Consider the following 18,496-nt stretch of genomic DNA (forward strand, 5'->3'; position numbering starts at 1 on the left):
CGCCTCGGAGCAACGTGGTGCTTCTTCTCCTGGTTTCCAGAAGCAGCTGTGCCCCGCCGGGTGCCCGAGCCTTTGTGTTGCTCGCCGGAGCCATTGTCTGCGGCGTGAAGGCAAAAAATTGCATCTCGGGAATTAAACGTGAAGCCTCATTAAAGCACGGCGTCCTGTGGGAAGAGAAATCGGTACGAGCGGGGTGCTGAGAAAGGGAGAGAATTATCCCATAGGAAAATGCAGCCCCACAAAAGGTGGTATTTGTCATGAACTGCCGCCGGTTTTTAATCCAGCCCGTAAATCACTTGCTTCAAATGTTTCCACGTGGAGACAAATCCCTCCAGACAGCCCGACACAAGAGGAAAGTCATTTTTACGTGCGGTGCCACTGCCAGGGTCTGATTGTGGTTGGGGGCTTCCAGAGCATCCCCCCGATGGCTGGGGGCAGCCCGCAGCCCGTGCCCCCCTTCTCATCCTCTGCCCAGCATTTGTCCTCCAGCCTTCATGGGCTGCTTCCTCCTGTTGCTGTGTCCCTCTCCCTGTCACCGTGTCACCTGCCCGTGCTCTGTATTTATTGTAGGGTCTCGGGAATTAGCCCTGAATGGCTTTGTGTAGGCACTTCATGTCACACAAGTGCCCGGGCCCCTTTCCCTGGGCTCCAGCAGAGGCTGGGGCAGAACTCGGCTGCCCTGAGCCAGGCACAACCTCACATCACATCCCCGTGTGCCCTGGGGGGAGAAAACCTGCGGGGTCTGGGTGCACAAAAAGGGTCAGGGGGCAGATGCCACCGAGGGTGTCACCGAGGGTTGGTCCCAGCACCAGGGCAGGGGGGTTCCTGCGGGTGCCCCAGGGTTGGGGGCTGCGAGGAGGCCCCCGGGGGAGGCTTGGTCGCTTTGAATAAGGAGTGAGGGGTCTTCACGGGATGAGAGGCTGAACCTGTTGGAGGTTCTGCTGGACTCCTGCGTTGTGTGAGCACAGAAATCCTCCTCGCTATTCCGGGGGGGCTGCCCAAAAGGCTGGACTGGAAGGAGGCTGTCACTGCTGCGCAGCGCCGTGCTGTGCTGTCCCTTAACTGGGCCTGGAGGGCTGGGGGAAAACCCTCGTGATTGAAATATAAAATATTTAAGGTGAACAAAGTGTGTCGAGGAAGGAATGCCATTAAAGAGCCTCCCCCAGCGAGATCTTTAGGACTGGAGAGTGATTTGGCACCGGGGCGGTGGTGGGGACCCCATTGCGCGCGGCGGGAGGCTGGTAGCAACGAGCTGCTGTATCAGGAGCTGCTTTGTTTTTTGTGTAACATCCCCTGGTTCCTCCTCCCTCACACCATCCTCGGGGCACGCAGGATGCCAGGGACAGAGCATGGCTGCAGGGTAAATTAGCAGCGCCGAGGGCTCTGCGTTGGGGAGCGTGCAGCGCAGGTGCCGCGGGCTGGGCGGGACGGCAGATGGCCTGAAGGGCTCTCCAGGGATGGCAAGCCATCGCCAATAACCCAGCCTCTTTCTTCAAACCTGACGTGGAAGCACCTCCTCGGCGCCCAGGCAAGGTGGGAGGGCTGGGGCCATGCCAGCATCGCACACTCCAGCCCCTGATGCTCTTTGCAGCCCTCTAAAATTCAGCCAAGGCGCATCAGCCACCTCCACTGTATGGTGGGAGCTGAGCTGAGCGGGCTGCAGTTGTTCTCCTGTCCCATTTCTTTGTCCTGCAGAGGACACACATCTCCCTCCACCTCTCCTCTCTGGAGCACGGGCAGCAGAGCCCCCAAAACCCCAAGGCTGAGGCACGAGCCTGCACCCACCCCGGCTCAACGCAGGGCGCTCGCCCTCTCCTCAAAGCCTCTCCTCTCCCACCTGCTCCCCCTCAGCTGCACGGCCCCACGAACCCGCTGGGGTTAAGCGCTGCAGACAAAAGATTGTTTATCAGGACCCGACGCAGCCTCTCCCCGGAGCTGGCTCGTTTTAATTAGCCCCCATCAAAGCAGGCTGTGTCTCTCCCTCCTGAAAGGTTGCAGCGCATGATTAATGCAGGCGGCGGAAAGCAGCCGCCTCCCGCAGAGGGGAGCCCCTCTGATAAGGCCACAGCCGCAGCACCGAGCATCTCAGCCCCCCCACAACAAGGTTGGGGCTCCTTCTCCTGGGGGGGAAGCTGTGGGCAGGCTCAGGCTGCCCCAGGAGCTGGGAGAGCAGAAGGGACGCAGCAGGGAGGCAGCAGCTCCTGCCGACGTGAGCCCTGGGGAGATGCAGGGGATGCTCCAGCTCCCCCAGTGCCAAATTTCTGCAGCCGGTCCCTCCCCGCTCCCACCTGCACACAGCTCGGGGTCGAAAACGCTGCAACTGAGCTGTTATCAGCTGTGTTTGGAGGCAAAGGCAGTTTAAAAGGAAAAGCCTTTGGGGAAAAGGGAGAGACAGAGGGGAGCACTCCCCCGTTTTTATTTATGCCTCTGCAGCTGCACGCAGCGCAACAACGGCGTTCAATACCCCGGAGAGCCAATTACCACCAGGAGAGCAGCCGGAACGAGGGCTGGGCCATTCTCCACTTAATTTACTAAATACAGTCTACTCGTCTCGGAAAAACGCTGCTGCTCAGGGGAAGGAACAAAGCGGGCTCCCAGCATGAGCCCAGCACCCCAGGGAGAGCAGGCACAGCCGGGGCAGAGCTCCCGGGGGCACCTTTGGGGCTCCTCTTCTCATGGGGGCTGGAAAGGGGGAGGCCAGCTGGGGCAGGGGGGTGACCCCTCAGCAAGTGCTAACACAACGTTGTCGTCAGGTTTTTATTTCAAACTCCAACATCCTTCCAAGAAACCAAACCACGAGAACAAAGCATGAACCCAGTAAAATGCAGCCCCCAAACTACCCGACACGGGGCGGGCTCCAGAAAGAGCTGCGGATCCCGAGCTGTGCAGACCTCACCCTTCCTCCCCGCGCTGTCTGGTGAGGGGCAGCAGCATCCATCCAAGCAGAACCACACCAGCCTCATGCCACGGGACTGACAGCAGGGAATGGTGTTCCTGCACAGCCCTGCAGCAGAGCAAATCCCAAATCCTTCAGCTCTGCCGGGCCCAGACAGCCAACACTGGTCCCGGTGGCCACGCCAGCACCAAATCTCCTCCTTGCCACGGTGCCAAACGGGCACCCTCCGTGCTGCCTGCCCGCAGGTTTGATGTGCAGCCCCGGGACTGAAGGACAGAGTGGCTGTAGGGCCAGAAATCCCATCTCTCTCTCTTCTCATGCACATTAACAGCTTGGTGTTGGTGGCCTTCACATCCAGTGGGCACGGCCATGCAAAGCTGATGGCACAGAGACCCCGTGGGACAGGCTTTAGCTCTTCATAATGATCAGCTCTTCGCTTGGATAAAAAGCATGAGAAAAAAACACCTCTGCACGGGGAACCTGCTCCCTCCCCAGCACCACCTGCACACGTAACCCCAGCAGCGAAAGCGATGCCACCCCAAAGAAACAGAGGGAACCTGGCAGCCCGGGGTTGCTCTCAGCATGCCCCACCGCTCCCCACGCTGCCCTCGCACGGGGCAGGCCCACGTTTGCTGCATGCCCACTGCTGGGTACCCTCGGAGGAGCACAGAAAGAAATAAACCTACTGCCCCCTCTTCTGTTCTGCACATATGGAAACCTTTATGGCCGGTCTGAAGCCCGGGAACGCGGCCCCGAGTGAGGAGAGGAAAAACGCTGCTGAAAAGATCAAAGTCCACCAAAGAGGGAAGCGAAGAGGGGAAAGTGCTCCTGCTCCCTGGGAGACCGCTCGGGCTGCAGCCAGCTGAGAAAGCACTCGGTGAGTCCTCACATGAACATGTCGTCGTAGCCTGGAGGGGGGAGGTGGTCAGGATCTGGCCTGGAAAGGAATTGGGAGCAGAGTCAGAGCAGGAGCGAGAGCACAACACTGGGAGGAGGAGGAGAGCTAAGGGCAGACTGCGGAGAGCGTGCTGAGGAACTGCAGCGGCCGCCCAGGTGTCAGCGAGCACCTACCTGCCCCTGCCAGCCCCCACGGGGCCAAAGGGGTCGAATCTGGCTCCTGGTGGGACTGCTCCTGGGGGAAGGCGGCTGGGCAGACCTGTCGATGGATCAATGCCCGGCTGCCGGAACCCAGACCGGAGAGGATCGAGGATCATTCCCCCGCTCCGACCTCTGGGGAGAGGAAAATAGCAGAGAGGGAGATGAGCTGAACGAAGAGCAAAGCGCTCCTCCTGCAGCCCTGCCCCACGCTGTGCCACAAGCAGTGCTCGGGGGCAGACCCAGGATGCGAACCCAAACTCAGCATCACGCCAAGGTGGAGGCTTGCACACAAGCCCAAACTGGAGCACCAGCAAGCACCAGGTCCAAGGCAGCGCTGTGCCAGCGACCCCTCATGGAAACACGCACAGGGAAGCAGGCAGGCACGCATTGTTGCCAAAATAAACGCTCGGGTTTCCCTGCGTGTCCCCCAGCTGCTTCGAGAGGGGGCTGCAGCCGTGGAGGGGCAGCTTCCCTCTTCCCCCAGCTGCTTCGAGGAGCGTCAGGGCAGTGACAGTGGCTGAGGAGTCCCCGAGGAGCTGCTGGCCCTTTGTGCAGCGCTGCAAGGGCTCGCAGAGCCATCCGGGGCTGCCGCCAGCCTCTCCAGAGCTCTGCCTGGAAGTCATTTGCTGACCACGGCGGCTCCTCGGAGCTGCCCCACGCTGCGAGTGCCATTCCTCATAGGCGGCTTTGTGCAAACTCAGCTGGAGCCTCTGGACACCGCTGCCATCATACAAGTCATTAACAACTGCGCTAATGAGTTCCATTACGCCAGGCTGGCTGCCCAGAGAGCCCCGGGACAGCCAGGCCCCACGAGCATATGCCTGGGAGTCTGGGTCTCCAGCCCCAGCGCTGGCAGGTGTCAGCACACAAATCTGCTTCCATTTACCGTCTTTTTTGTCCTTTTACAGAGAAACTTCTGATGAAGGGCTGGAGGCGGCGAGAGAGCAGGGTCCCCCCCCCACACACAACTGAACCCCCTCTCCTCATGCTATCGGGTTTCCTTCCAGCCACCCAGGCTCCAGGCCTCTCCCTCCAGCAGGGCAGGACGTTTCGAGCTGGCCCTTTTCTAGCCAAACCCGCGGAGAACCGAGTCTTGCAAGAGGGGAAAAAATGCGATCCCCACAGGAGCGTGGTTCCAGAGAGGACTCCCCTGGGCTGCAGGGCACTTTGCAACAATTCCAAGGACTGTTTTCTGTCTGAGGCTGTGCTTTTAACTGGATTGACGGATGACAGGTTCTCCTCGCCCACCCAAACCAAAGACCCAGAGAGGGATCTGTGAAGATGAGTCCCCCAGACAGCCTGGGTGGAAGCAGGGCTTCCTCCAGCATCCCCGCGCTCGAGTGCCTCAGAAGAGCCTGGAGGCTCCCAAGCAGGACTCGGCAATCTGTGGATTTAAGCCTCCCCTTCTCCAGACTGCTGGGCTGTAGACGCAGCAGCTGGTAACATTTTGAATTAGAGGCTTACATCCACTTAACGACGTATTCAGCTTTGATTTACTGAAGGAATTAGTGCATGGTAAATGAATACAGGCTGATTATTAAACAGACGCAGATTGCAACCTATCATCTATGCAAGCGACGGGATCCTGTTACGATATTAGAACCACATTGAGGTTTAGAAACCGTCCGTCCAACCGCTCTGCGCTGAGGAACCGTCCCGCTGCCGCCCGCCCTCGGAGACGCTTCGCGGGATGCCTGAGCCAGGCGGACCCCGGCTGTCTGAGGAGCAGCCCCAACCTCCCCACCCTTCCCCAGGGCAGAGCAGGGGACGCTCATCTTCTCAGGCACGCGAAGCACCGCTTCTCCCAGCCACACTCACCCGAAAGGGTCCAGGTCTTCCCCACCGACAGCAAAGGGGTTCAGGGGACGAGGCCTGAAACAGAGCACAGAGTGAGCGAGGAGGTCGGTGAGGGGCTGACCGGCCCCACGGAGCCACCAGGAGCGAGCAGGCAGCGTGTTTGGTGCTGCTGTGTGCTTACGGGAGCCTTCCCGACAGCAAGAGCAGCAGCTCTGCACGGCAGGACCCAAAAAGTCTTGGGACCAGTGGGACCGAGCGGGCTCTGGGAGCCGCTCCGTGCCCAGACACAGCAATTCCCTGCTCCGGGGTGCAGCCGGGTGGGGATGTCGGTGCGCACGGCAGGCTCGCGGGAAGCTTGCAGAGATGAAGGGAGCCCTGCTGCTCCCACCGCTCCGGGCTGCAGCTGTGGATGCTGGCAGTTTCCATGCCAGGGGCTCCCCGAGCAGTGCCAGGCTCTCCAGCGCATCCCAGGCAGCCACACAATGACAGTCCCGCTTCCAGGAGCGTGGAGGTTTTGGGGTGGCGAGCCTGCAGCCAGCTGTCACAACTCCTTGCCAGCACTATGTGCCAATAACGCGGTTTCAGAGCCGTGCCCAGCTCCAGCCTGTCTGCCCACGGGCGTGCGGGGCCTCCCCAAGGAGCAGCTTGCACCCTGAGCACCAGCAGACAGCAGCGGGGCCGAAGAAACAAGAGGTGCCGTACAGGGTAGAAGCCACAGCCGGCTCCCTAGGGACAGCGGAGCCACCGCAGTGTCTCTGACTTGTGGCCAAAAGGGATTACAGCTTGAGAGGGAAGAGAGGGGGGAACCTGCCCGGCACACACGAGGCATGGCTGGGCACAAAGGGGCCAAGGAGGGATGATGGAGTGGGTTGTGTGTGTCCCCTGTCCTCAGCTTTGCCAGAGGAAAGAGGAACTCACCAGGACGGCGCTCTCGTGCCCGCAGGCTGCCGAGGAGGGGCCATGAGGGGGTCGTAATCCCTGGGCAAGACAGGGTCCTCCTTCTCTGCCTTGGGCTCCTTCTCCTTTTCTGCAGGGCCTCCGAGGGGGGCGATGATACCCGAAGAGATCTTTGCCCTCAGCTCCTCCATGTTCTTGTACACCCTGCAGGGACGAGAGGGGAGGCAGTGGGATGGGGAGGCCACAGCACCCGGGGGTGAGGGTGCTGGACGGGCTGCGAGGGGAGAGGTGAGGGGATGGGCATGCCCAAAGCGTCCCTGGCACAAAACGTGCCCCCAGCTGGCAGCACGGAGGGGATGGGAAGGGGCAACAGCACACTCAGAGGCCCCAGCCCCATTTGAGAGGGCGGAGGTGCCTCCACCGAGCACAGCCAGGCAGGCAGTGCTCTGGAAATAAAAGCACCAGGCTGGCCACAGCCCGTTCACAGGTGGCGTGGCTGTCCCCTGGGCTATGATCAGGACCCCACTGTCTCCTGAATCTCTCTTGCTCTGCCTCTGGATTTGTACAGGACAGAAAAGTCCTCCAGGCTCTTCCCAGCCTGGTCTCTGATTCCATCTGCCCCCCTCCCTACGCTGCTGGGACTTTTTCTCCTGCGAAAAATGCCAGGGAATTGCGATTACTTGTGGAAATCATCCAGGTGCTCTGGGTTGATGTAGTCGGCCACCGCCAAGGTCACATCTGCCACCTTCTGAGAAGCGCGATCCTGGCAAAAGACAGGGGAAGGAAGGTGTCAGCAGCCAGGCAAAGCTGGGCCTAGGGCAGGGAGCAGGTACAGCCACAGACAGGGGCTCAGGACATGAGGAATGAGCTCGCCTTTTTCCTGTCCACATCCCTGTGCAGTGCCTGAAACCCAGGAGCAAACAAACTGCAGTGTACAGCAAGGCTCTCCCTGCTTGCTCCCCCAGCCCGGATTGCAAAGGTGAAAGATCAAAATTTCACAGCACGGCCAGAGACAAGAGGCTGTGCCATAGGGCAAAAATATCCTGGGCACGTGCTGGTTGGGAAGGGGTTTACAAACACATCCCCAGTTGGAAAAGGGACGCAGAAGGGACAACTCCCAGGCCAGAGTCAGTCCCTGCTCATGGTAGGGGAGGTGGAATTAGATGATCTTTAAGGTCCCTACCACACCTGCCAATTCCCGCAGCGACCAGCCCGGGTACTCACCATGACGTTAACAATCATACTGTCCTCCACCATGATGGCCTTAAGCAGCAGCTCACGGGCATCATCTGTGGACTTGTAGCGCAGCGTGTACACCTCCTTGTTGGCTTCCCAGCCAGCGGGCAGCAGCTCCGACTTTCGTTCATCAGGACGTGGCTACAACAGGACAGACATGCTGCTGAGACCCTGCCCACCAGGTAGAACAGAAGGGGGGACAACCACCCCTTGTTGAGCAGGAACCAACAAAGACCCGGACCGGTGGATGATGCTCTTTGACTCCTGGCACCCTGCAGCTCCCCAGGGTGGCATGGCTGTCACCTTGTTTGTCCCAGCCCCACAGCAGAGCAGCTGGAGGATGGCACTGCCCCAAACTGTCCCCTCCTGAGGTAGTGGGGGGCTTCTCTGCCAAACCAGTGCCACTGCCCCACGTACCACATCAGGTGCCCTCCTAGCAACCCCCAAAACCAGGCTCCTGACCCCATATCCCCCTCCTCACCATCAAGACACCCACAGCAATATTCCTCCCCCCCAGCACCACACGGTCCCCTTCCCTGGCCTACCAGTGGGTCCCCCCAACCCAAACCCAACAGCAAACCCCTCCAGCCCCGTCCCCCACCCCAACACTACACCAAACCCCCAATGGGGTCCCCACCACCACCCCCAACCCTCACTGTACCCCCCACCACCAGGACACCCCCCAACAACACCCGGGAGCCTCCCCCTTCGACCCCCAAAGCTCCAGACCCCTCCGGTACCCGCACCCCCCCCAGCGCCCTCCCCGAGCGCGGCGGCCGGCCAGGGCCGAGCGTGGGCGGGGAGCGGCGCTAGGAAAGTCCGAGGCTCGGCGGGGCCTAGCGGGGCCTAGCGCAGCGGTCGGCCGGGAACGGGAGGCCCGGCCCGGCCATGCCCGACCCGTACCTGCTCCCCGGCACCGAGGCAGCGGTAGCCGTGCCGAACCAGCTCCCAATGGAGGCCGCAGAGCAGCGCATCCTGCGGCCGGGACACGGCGGCCCGGGCCGAGGCGTACAGTGCCTCCAGCCCCGCCATGGCCGCACCGAGGAGGCGCGGCCGGGCCGGGCCCCCGCCCTCCGCCGGGCCGGGCCGGGGCTGAGATCCCCGGGGAGAGCCCGAATCGGGTCGGGGAGAGTCAAAGCGGACCGGGCCGACCCTCACTAGGGGGCCCCCGTCCCCTGCTTTAAGCCCCGGGGTTGGGGGGAAGTGGAAGCCGCGGGGAGCGAGGGGCAGCGGTGCTCCAGGGCCGGCCCCCCCGCTGGGGGATCACGGCGTGGTTTGGGCTGGAAGGGGGCAGACGTTGTTAATTATTAAGATTAATATTGTTAAGACCACCCCTGCCGTGATCAGGGGCATCTGCCCCTCTGTCGGGTGTGCAAAACTCCCTCTAACCCGACCATGAGCACTTCAGGATCCACAGCTACCCTGTTCCAGCATCTCACCCCCTTCAGAGTGTAGTTTCTTCCATATATACAACCTAAATCTGCCCTCTTTTGCATCAAAACCCCTTGTCCTGTTACTGCAGGACCTGGTAAAGTCTTGCTCTCTCTTCCGTACATGCCCCCTCTGTATGTTGGAAGGCTGCAATAACGTCAGCCTGGAGACTGCTCACATCCCGGCCAAACAACCCCAACTCTTGTCAGTCTTTTCTCCATGTTCATGGCCTCCTCCAGACCTCCTCTATCAGGTCCGTGTCCGTCTTGTACTGGGTCCCCAAGCTGGATGCAGAACTCCAGGTGGAAAGCGGAGCAGAGGAGGATCACCTCCCTCGACCTGCTGGCCAGGTTCCTTGTGATGCAGCCCAAAACACAGCTGGCTTTTTGGCCTACAAATGCACACTGCTGCCTCATAACCAATTTTTCACCCATTGGTAGCTCAAAGTCCCTCTTGGCAGGGCTGTTCTCAGATTGCAGGGAGGCTAGGGTTTTTATTCCCCCCAAAAATTTAGCACTTCTTCATGCCGGGTCTGTGTTGTTGCTGCCTCTCGAGGCTGTGGACGTGGCAGGGCTCCAAGGGGGCTCCATGTGGTGGCACCAGCCTCACCGCCTGCTGTGAGCAAGAGGTGCCCAAAGCAGCCATGTAGTTGGGAATTTTGCCTGGTTCCTGCTCCCTAACCCCGGGCTCTTCCTCACCAAGGATCAACCTGTGACCAAACCATTTGCTGATCCAGTTATTAAAAATCTGGAAGAACCTGTGGCTGTGCTCACGTGCGCATCCCTGTTGAGTATTTCCCTCGGCACCCAAAGGGACCAAAAGTGCGATCAGCTAATGACAATGTTATTCTGGTTCTTTCCACATCTCCTTTCCCTGTTTATAACACTCGAGTTCTGCTTAAAGTTGCCACAGAGCTGTAGTCAGGGGCTCTGTTTCCTGGCCCCGCTGTGGCCTGGGGCTGGAGCCGGTGTCTCTGGCGTGTCCTCGATGCGGGTGGCAGGAGGCTGGGGCTGGAGTGGTCCTGGATAAAGCAGCCTCATGCCAGGGAAAGCCATCATCTGCTGCTTTCCCAATCTGAGATCTAGCTCCTTTGGGGATGCTCTGATTCATCTTGACTTCATTATGCGTCTATTAATTAACTCACACTGTCCGCTCTTTCCATTTCCCCCTCAAGAAGTCACTGAAGCTGAACAATTGACCACAGACCGTCCTTACTGCTCAGCGCTGCCCGTTCCCGTGAATCATTTCCCTGGTGGCTGTGGAAATGTTGCACCTCTTGCTAATGCCCCCGTCAGTCCCGGCTCTGCAGAAGACACCCGTGGCATGAAAGCCAAGAGAGCCGAGCTGGCCAGGTGGGAATGGGCAGGAAATTAGCACCGATTTCCACAGAGCCAGGGCTTCGCAATAGGAATGTGGGACTCAGCTCCTGCTTTGCTCATTTGTGAGGTTATGGGGGGAGTGTGGGGAACAGGATGTGTTTTGTGGGGCTGTCAGACTCATATGGTCCCGGTGCCTGTTGGGCAGGAGCTGCAGGAGCCCTGTCCTGAGCCCTGGAAAGCCTCATGGGGTGGTGGGCGCAATGGACTGGGGGACACGGGGACACAGGGACACGGGCTCGGTGCAGCCGGACGTCTCTGCCCCTTGCTCTGGGAACAGGGTCTGGAGGGTGGGCAGCTCCTGGGGGCTCGGGGCTCTTCTGGGCAGGCTGAATCCTGCTGGGGGTGGCTTGAGCAATGCAGTCCCACGGATGCGTCTGCTTCATCTGATCGGGATTCGATGAGAACACCAGGAAATGCTGGAGCCGGGGCTTTTCCATTGCGGGGCCTGTGATTCACGGCCAGGATGGGGACCTGGAGCTGCCCACCAGTCCCCAGGTTGGTGCCTCTGTGCTGATGGAGGCCAGCTGGGCACATGCAGACATCAAAAGACTTTCTGGTTCCGTTTTATCCAGCAGATCTTCTAGCGGGGATGAAAGCTGAGATTCTCTCCACCCTCACACCAACCTGGGGCACGGCCTCCTGCGTCCCCATGGGTGCCAGCCGTGCTGGACCACACACAGTGGGTGACTGGGGGTGTCCTGGGGGGCTGCAGGAGCAGAGCTTAGACCCCCTAGCAGCCCTCTGATGCCCTCTGTGCATCCCCTCCCCAGGGCCGCATCCCCCATGCCCGGGGCTGGCTGCCACTAAATCAGAGCTGCCCCTGCCGAGCCCATGGTGCCCGTCCCCCCTCGTCCCTCCTTTGCCCCAGCTCCTGGCTCACTGCAGCTCGCTGATGATGAAAACCTCTGGCCACATGAAAGTGGCTCCCCTAACGCCAGTCTCGCAGCCTGCAAGCTACGTGGGAGGCAGCGGACGGCACAGCCTGGGCCGGGATGCGGCGGCCAAGTCGTTAATGAGGTGACGAGGATTGCAGAGCCGGCTCGTTAGTGCTGCAAGGCAAGCGCGTCACGTCGGCCGCCGCAAACGCTGGGGCTGGCGTTGGACAGCAGGCGAGGTGGCCGGCGGCTCCGCACCGCATCCTCTTTGTGGGCTGGTGGAGCAGAGCCGGGGGCAGGAGCGACGTGGAGAGAGCCACGTGAAACCCCCGGAGCAGCCAGCGCCCTGCAGACATCACACGGGTTCCTCAGGATCCACTGCTGGATCTGGAAGGAGCCAGCAGCAACCCTTCTGCTCCCGGTGCTGGAAATGCAGAGGAGCCTCGTGTGGCCCTTCTCCTCGCTCTCTAACCCAGGAGAGCTGCTCTCGGCAGGATTTGGGCCTCGTGGTGGAGGGAGAGGAGGCAGGAGCCGGCCGGGCACCGGCAGGTGGAGGGATGCATCAGCCGGGGCTCACCTCCGTCACACAAACCACAGCCTCCCCTGACCTTCATACTTTCCCACTGCCTCACAGCTCCCGGTGGATGCGCCCACTGCAATGTCGTAAGGAGGAGGAGAGGAAACCGATTTCTCAATCGCCTGCAGCCCGTGAGCCCTCCGTGCTGGGAAGGGCAGCCAGCACGGCCAGGGCGGCTGGCTCACCGGTGTGCCGTGCTGTGCCGTGCCGTGCCATGCCATGCCGTGCCGTGCTGTGCCATGCCGTGCCGTGCCGTGCCGTGCCACGCTGCACCACGCTGGGCCACGTGCACCAGCCATGGCACGGGGCCGGGCAGGAGAAGGCAGCGAGGGGCCACGGCCAATTCCTGGCTGAGATTCCTGCAAGCAGCCGCGGCGGCTCCGCAGGCGTCGGGAGCTGCTGTCATTTGAGAGCATCGGCCCGCCCTTGGGTCAGCGCGCTGTTTATCCTTTCTGCGGATGGGGAAACCACTGCCCATCACCTGGCTGAGGCCGAGCAGGGCTGGGTGCTGGGGGGTGGCTCCTGCCGGGTGCCCACACGTGGCTCTGTGCGCACGGAGCCTCCCCGGGCAAGCAGCCCGAGGGATGGGATCCCCACTCCTGAGCCTGCTCCACTGTTCGGCCCTCCTTCACGCAGCTCTGCTCAGCCACCCATCACCTACTGGCACGAAAGGAGCCACCAGAAGGTGGCCAAAATCACCGTGCCAAAGGGCTGAGGGTGGGACGGGGCACCGGTGGCTCGTGCTCCTGAAATTAGTTTCGCCCTTCACTTTCTTCCTTCGTTTCCTTGAGAGGGGAGGTAGTCGCTCCATGAAAATTTGTCCTCCTCTCTGTTTCCCCCAAATTCCAGGGAAAGATGACACCGAGGCAGGAGAAAGGAGCTTTTTCTCTTGCGGAAGAAATTCAAACCACATGCGGGCGGGTTCGCCGCAGGAGCAGGAGGAGGGACCAGGCTGCGGGAGAGCAGGCTCTTGACAGCGATGTGAAACGTAAAGTCAATTAGCACTTTCAGGACTCTGAACATGCTCGAGTGCTGCGTTTCAGGCAGGCATAATCCCTGTCTGAGGGATGCTGCCAATAGGTTTTGAAAATAATTAGGAAGCCCAGAGCCCCAGTGCTTCCCAGAAAAGGCTGTTAGCTCTGCGGTGGAAACCTTGCTTGCAGGGAGCGCATCGCGCAAACACAGCCCTGACTCATCAGCTGGAACTGAGCTCGGTTTTCGGGAGGTTAAGTGGCTGCAGCGTTATCCCAGATGGGGCTCCTGTGCTCCCTGTGCTTGCCTTAATTCTAGGGATGCCCCACACACCTGAGAGGAGCCGGGGCAGTTTTGTGGGACGCTTTTCATCCAGAGATACTGACACCCCTCCTGAGGGGCAGCAGGGATGGGGAAACTGAGGCACGGCGCTCTTCCAGCACCTGACCCAGCAGCTTGGAGGGCAGCAGCAGCCTCAACCCCCCCGACACCTCCGCCTGCAGCCCGGGCAGCCGCCGCCGTCCTCCTCCAGCTCTCGGGGGACCTCGGCCATAGATCCGCACGGCTCGGGACGGGCTTTGGAGGAGGAAAACAAGGCCATCAATCACCCTTGCTTCACTGCAGCCCCAGCCCGCAGGCAGGGCCGGCTCCCATTGTGCACAGCCGGGGACCCCCCGCATCAAAGCGGCCCCGGAGGGCAGCGCCCTGCCCGCCAGCTGCCGCCTGCGCTCCCCGCGCCGCCTCTGCCCCGCGGCCACGCCGGGCACCGGGGTGCAAAACCAGCGCCTGCTCGGCACGGCGGGGGATGCCCGAGGCCACCTCGCTTGGGGACAGCATCAAAGGCACAGGGGATGCTGCTGGGGAGCAAATCCTGCTGTCTGCCCCTTCCCTCTGCCAGGGTGAGGAGGAGGAGGCTGCGGGCAGAGGTGCTGCGTGCGGAGGAAGAGCCGGCCTCAACCCCGGGCTGCCGTCGAGCTCGTCCCGGAGCGCTTTGGACGCCACGTGAAGGCCCCCACAACCCTCAGCAGAGCCTTCCCTTCGCAGTTTCTTCCATGACACACGGTGGTTGCTTCCTGCGGCTCTGCCCGGCGCTGCTGCAGACAGTACATTCGGTTTGGGATGGCGCCTGCAGCTCCCCAGCATTTCTCTCTCCGTCTCAGGCACGCACGGATGGTATGAGGCAGCGTGCTCGGGGAGTATCAGCTTGCCCGCGCCGTGCTCTTGGGCAATCGCTCGCATTTCTTCGGGGGAGCTGGTGGCAAACGGCCCCAGGTGGAAAGGGCCCGCTGGGGGCTCACAGTGGGGTCGGGGTAACCGCACGGGGCACAGGGCACGGCACCCCAACACCCCGAGCGGTGGGTGCAGCAACGCCACAGCAATTTGGGTGCAAAACCCTAAATATCTGCAATCTCCACATTAGCAAGGGGATGGGGAGATCCTGCCCGTGCCCCCCCAGCAGGAGGGAGCAGCCCCACTGCCTGTGCCCACCGGGTTTCGCCCTCCCCGTGCGCACGGGGAGCTGAATCTGCAACACCCTGGGACCAAAGCTCGTCCCTCTGCAGCCTGGGGCGCAGGCTCACGGATGGTGTGCAGCAATTGATGTCTTTTCCAGCTCACTAATTAAGACATAGAATAAAAGTTATTATAATGCGAGGCTGTGTACTTAAAGGGCAACTTCTCCTCGAGGTGCCAGGTATAATAAAAGAAGGGGGAGAGCAACAGGCGGCGAGGGAGGGCTGTGAGCTGGAAAAAGGGCACGAGGGGAGGGAAATGCCAGGGAGGTTGGGCTGTGCCAGCACAGCGGAGACACAGCGGGGATGGGGGATGCAGCACCTGCGTCCCTCACCTGCACAGCACCTCTGGGGACCTCCAGGGACCCCAATGCTGGTGGCCGTGGGGTCCCAGGCACTGGGGGGCAGTGGGTGGCTGTGCCCCGGGCATCACAGCGAGGCAGGAGGCCCCCTGCTCCTCCGTGTGCCCAGAGCATCCCCTGCGGGGCTGACATCCTGGCACGGCTCATCCAGATCTGTCCCAATTTTCCCTTTTTTTAACTGGTAGGAAACTGCCCCAGCGGGGGCTGCTGAAGCAGGAGCACTCCTGGCATCACCAACCTCTGGGGATGAGAGGGTCCACGGGGTCTGGGGGTGCTGGGGCTGCAAAAAGCCCCCAGCTCCTGCACCCAGCCCCAGGGGCGCAGGGAGCCCCCCGGCGAGGGTGGGGGTAGCAGGGCCGTGGCCCCCGGCCCCCCCGCCCACCTACACCGGGTGCACGCAGCATTTTGCACTTACACATGTAAAGCATTAGGATTTGTTTAGAAGCCTTTTATTGTCGTATTTTGTTCTTTATTTCCTACAAATTCAATTTGCTGAGGGATATGTGCGGATTGTGAAATTATTATGAGAATAGTTCCTCTGGGTTTTTTAATTTCCTTTGTATTAAATTTTTTACGGGCTTTTAAAAGACTATGAAAAATTCACCAAAAAAAAAAAAAAAAAAGGAAAAAAGGAAAAAAGGAAAAAAGGAAAAAAGAAGTAGGCATACCAGGGAGGGAAGGAGAAGCTCCTGGGAAGGTGACCAGGCCAGAGCTGGGAGCAACCACTGCTGCCACCAGCACCAGCCTCCGTCGTCCCTGCGGGGTTGGCGATGCGTTGGGGCTCGGTGGGACGAAGCCAGCAGCCCCAGCACCCGCCGTGGTGGGACCTGCGTCCCCCGGGAGCCCTTTCCACGCGACAATGCCCCAGTTCCCCGAGCTGCAGGGAGCCAGGAGGGCGCCCGGCCGGGCTGCGCCTCCTGGAAGCGCTCCCGAGCCCTTTCGCTGCCGGGGCGCACGGCGGCGGCGGCGGCGGTGGCGCAGCCGTGCCACCCTCCTGGCCCTCGCGTCCCCTTGCGCTGGGTGTTTCCAGCTTATTAAAATCGCAGACACATTTTTCATCTCTTTATTTCTGCGACTGTCATCGTCATTGTTTCGGGCTGGTGCAAATTGGGAACTGGCCGTCCACTGACGCTGCTGCTCCGCTCCAGCCGGCAGCCGCCCTCGCCCCCGGGATGCGCAAAGGGCCCCGCGCCGGAGACAGGGACGGGGACAGGATGGGGACAGGGACTGGGATGGGGACAGGGACAGCACCATCCTCCTGCCACCGCTTCCCTGGGAGCTTCTGAGCCACGGCAGCAGCATCCCTGCGCCCGGGGCACCGGGGACATGCGTCCCCTTCCCTGATCCCTGCTCCCCGGCCAGAATTGTCACCGTGCGCTTCCCCGCACCAGGAGGGGATCGTGCTACACCTCCATCTGGACGGGACGAGCTGGTGGCTAAGGAGGACATCAGGAACTCTCCGTTAATAATGAGGGAAAGGAAGAATTCAGTGAATGCGTAACTTAAAGCAGGAGAGAGAAAATGCCAGGTCTGCGCGCAGCCAAATTGTCCGGTTTGGTGGGGAAGGGAAGGGAAGGGAAGGGAAGGGAAGGGAAGGGAAGGGAAGGGAAGGGAAGGGAAGGGAAGGGAAGGGAAGGGAAGGGAAGGGAAGGGAAGGGAAGGGAAGGGAAGGGAAGGGAAGGGAAGGGAAGGGAAGGGAAGGGAAGGGAAGGGAAGGGAAGGGAAGGGAAGGGAAGGGAAGGGAAGGGAAGGCCCAACACCATGTTCCCTCTGACCACCACATCCCTCTGCCCCGCAGTGACATTCAGACCCTGGTGACGCTGGGGACCGAGTCCCACCCAGCCCACATCATCCTGCCCGGCGTTTCCTCAGGGACAGGGCAGCGCGGGGTGCTCACCACCTTGCTCTGCCCATCCCCAGTGCTGCTGCCACGAGCTCCAGCTTTGGGAAAAAGAATCTGCAATCGGAGCACACCCCAGGAGCCTGCTCTGGGGAGCTGGAGCCTTGCCAGGGGTCAGCTGTACCTTTGGGGGTGCCCTGGCCCCCTTTATCACTGGGGTCACAGGGTGGTGACTTGTTTGGGACCAGGGACCCCAACCATCGCTCTCCCCGCCACGCGCAGGCAAATTCCTTTCTCATGAGCAAGAAATATGAGTTCTCCTTTTTTTTTTTTTTTTTTTTTTTGTTCGGGAATAAAATATTTTTTAAAAATGAAATCAAAACCTATTTACTTCTTTGTGGTCTCAGTGGTCTCCAGCCGTGTTTGTTTTCGTCTGGAGCTCAACGCGGTGCTGCCGGGGCGCCTGCAGTCTGTGCACGGCCCCAAAGGGATGGCGGTGAACCTGGGTGCCCCCGGCCCCGCTGCCCACCCCGTGCCCCCCATGGGCAGCCCAGAGGCTTCACCCCACGGGGGTTCGGTGGCAGAGGATGGGAGCGAAGGGTTTTTGCTGTGTGGTCTTCCGAGGGGGGCTCAGATCAGGCAAACAGCATTGTTAAAGAGCAGACAACATCGGTAACCTCTAATTATCCCCTCTCCTCGCGGGAGGAGGCGTTTTGCACCCGGGGGAGGCCGTGCCACACATCACCCTTTCATCGCAGTGTGATGGGATTTTCCCCCAGCGCTGCTGATTGGAACCAGCCGAGCTCCCGCAGCGCGGCCCTGCTCCGCGCCGCCACCCCGAGACCCCCCAGGGGCACCGCCGCCCCCCCAATGGGACCCCGCTTTGGGGAAGGGCTGACACAGCTGAACCAAAGCACGGCCCCGCATGGAAACGTCCCTGACTTCACAACGAGGTGGTGTGAGGTTGGTCCCTGTCCCTATTCCATCCCCATCCCCATCCCCAACCCCATCCCCAACCCATCCCATCCCATCCCATCCCATCCCATCCCCATCCCCATCCCCATCCCCATCCCATCCCATCCCATCCCATCCCATCCCATCCCATCCCATCCCATCCCATCCCATCCCCATCCCCATCCCATCCCCATCCCATCCCATCCCATCCCCATCCCATCCCATCCCATCCCATCCCCATCCCCATCCCATCCCATATCCCCATCCAATCCCCATCCCCATCCCCATCCCATCCCCATCCCATCCCCTCCCATCCCCATCCCCATCCCATCCCATCCCATCCCATCCGTCCCATCCCATCCTATCCCCATCCCCATCCCCATCCCATCCCATCCCATCCCATCCCATCCCATCCCATCCCATCCCATCCCATCCCATCCCATCCCATCCCATCCCCATCCCATCCCCATCCCCATCCCCATCCCATCCCATCCCCATCCCCATCCCCATCCCCATCCCCATCCCCAACCCCATCCCCATCCCATCCCATCCCATCCCATCCCATATCCCCATCCCATCCCATCCCATCCCATCCCATCCCATCCCCATCCCATCCCATATCCCATATCCCATATCCCATATCCCCATCCCATCCCCATCCCATCCCATCC

The 18,496-nt window shown here is 61.0% G+C and overlaps 1 protein-coding gene across 1 annotated transcript; it reads right to left on the reverse strand.

The window, feature by feature from the left end:
- Positions 1-2,743: 2,743 nt before the first annotated feature.
- Positions 2,744-9,051, reverse strand: PSMF1 (proteasome inhibitor subunit 1). Its single transcript, XM_068700369.1, has 7 exons — positions 8,828-9,051; positions 7,913-8,065; positions 7,369-7,451; positions 6,710-6,892; positions 5,813-5,866; positions 3,968-4,126; positions 2,744-3,833 (listed from the first exon to the last, which is right to left on the reverse strand). Exons 1-7 carry the CDS (start codon positions 8,954-8,956, stop codon positions 3,782-3,784), a joined length of 813 nt encoding a protein of 270 aa, XP_068556470.1. The 5' UTR covers positions 8,957-9,051; the 3' UTR covers positions 2,744-3,781.
- Positions 9,052-18,496: the final 9,445 nt, after the last annotated feature.

This window comes from Anas acuta, chromosome 16, assembly GCF_963932015.1.
Source record: "Anas acuta chromosome 16, bAnaAcu1.1, whole genome shotgun sequence".
Classification (NCBI taxonomy): Eukaryota; Metazoa; Chordata; class Aves; order Anseriformes; family Anatidae; genus Anas; species Anas acuta.

What these genes read in the sequence shown, in the direction of transcription:
- PSMF1 (XM_068700369.1), bottom strand. Translation starts at nt 8,956, where the DNA reads ATGGCGGGGCTGGAGGCACTGTACGCCTCGGCCCGGGCCGCCGTGTCC. An exon ending in CACCTGGATGATTTCCACAA is followed by an intron (nt 6,893 to 7,368) that starts GTAATCGCAATT and finishes TCGTCCCTGCAG; the next exon opens with GGTGTACAAGAACATGGAGG. An exon ending in GAAGACCTGGACCCTTTCGG is followed by an intron (nt 4,127 to 5,812) that starts GTGAGTGTGGCT and finishes TCCTCTCCCCAG; the next exon opens with AGGTCGGAGCGGGGGAATGA.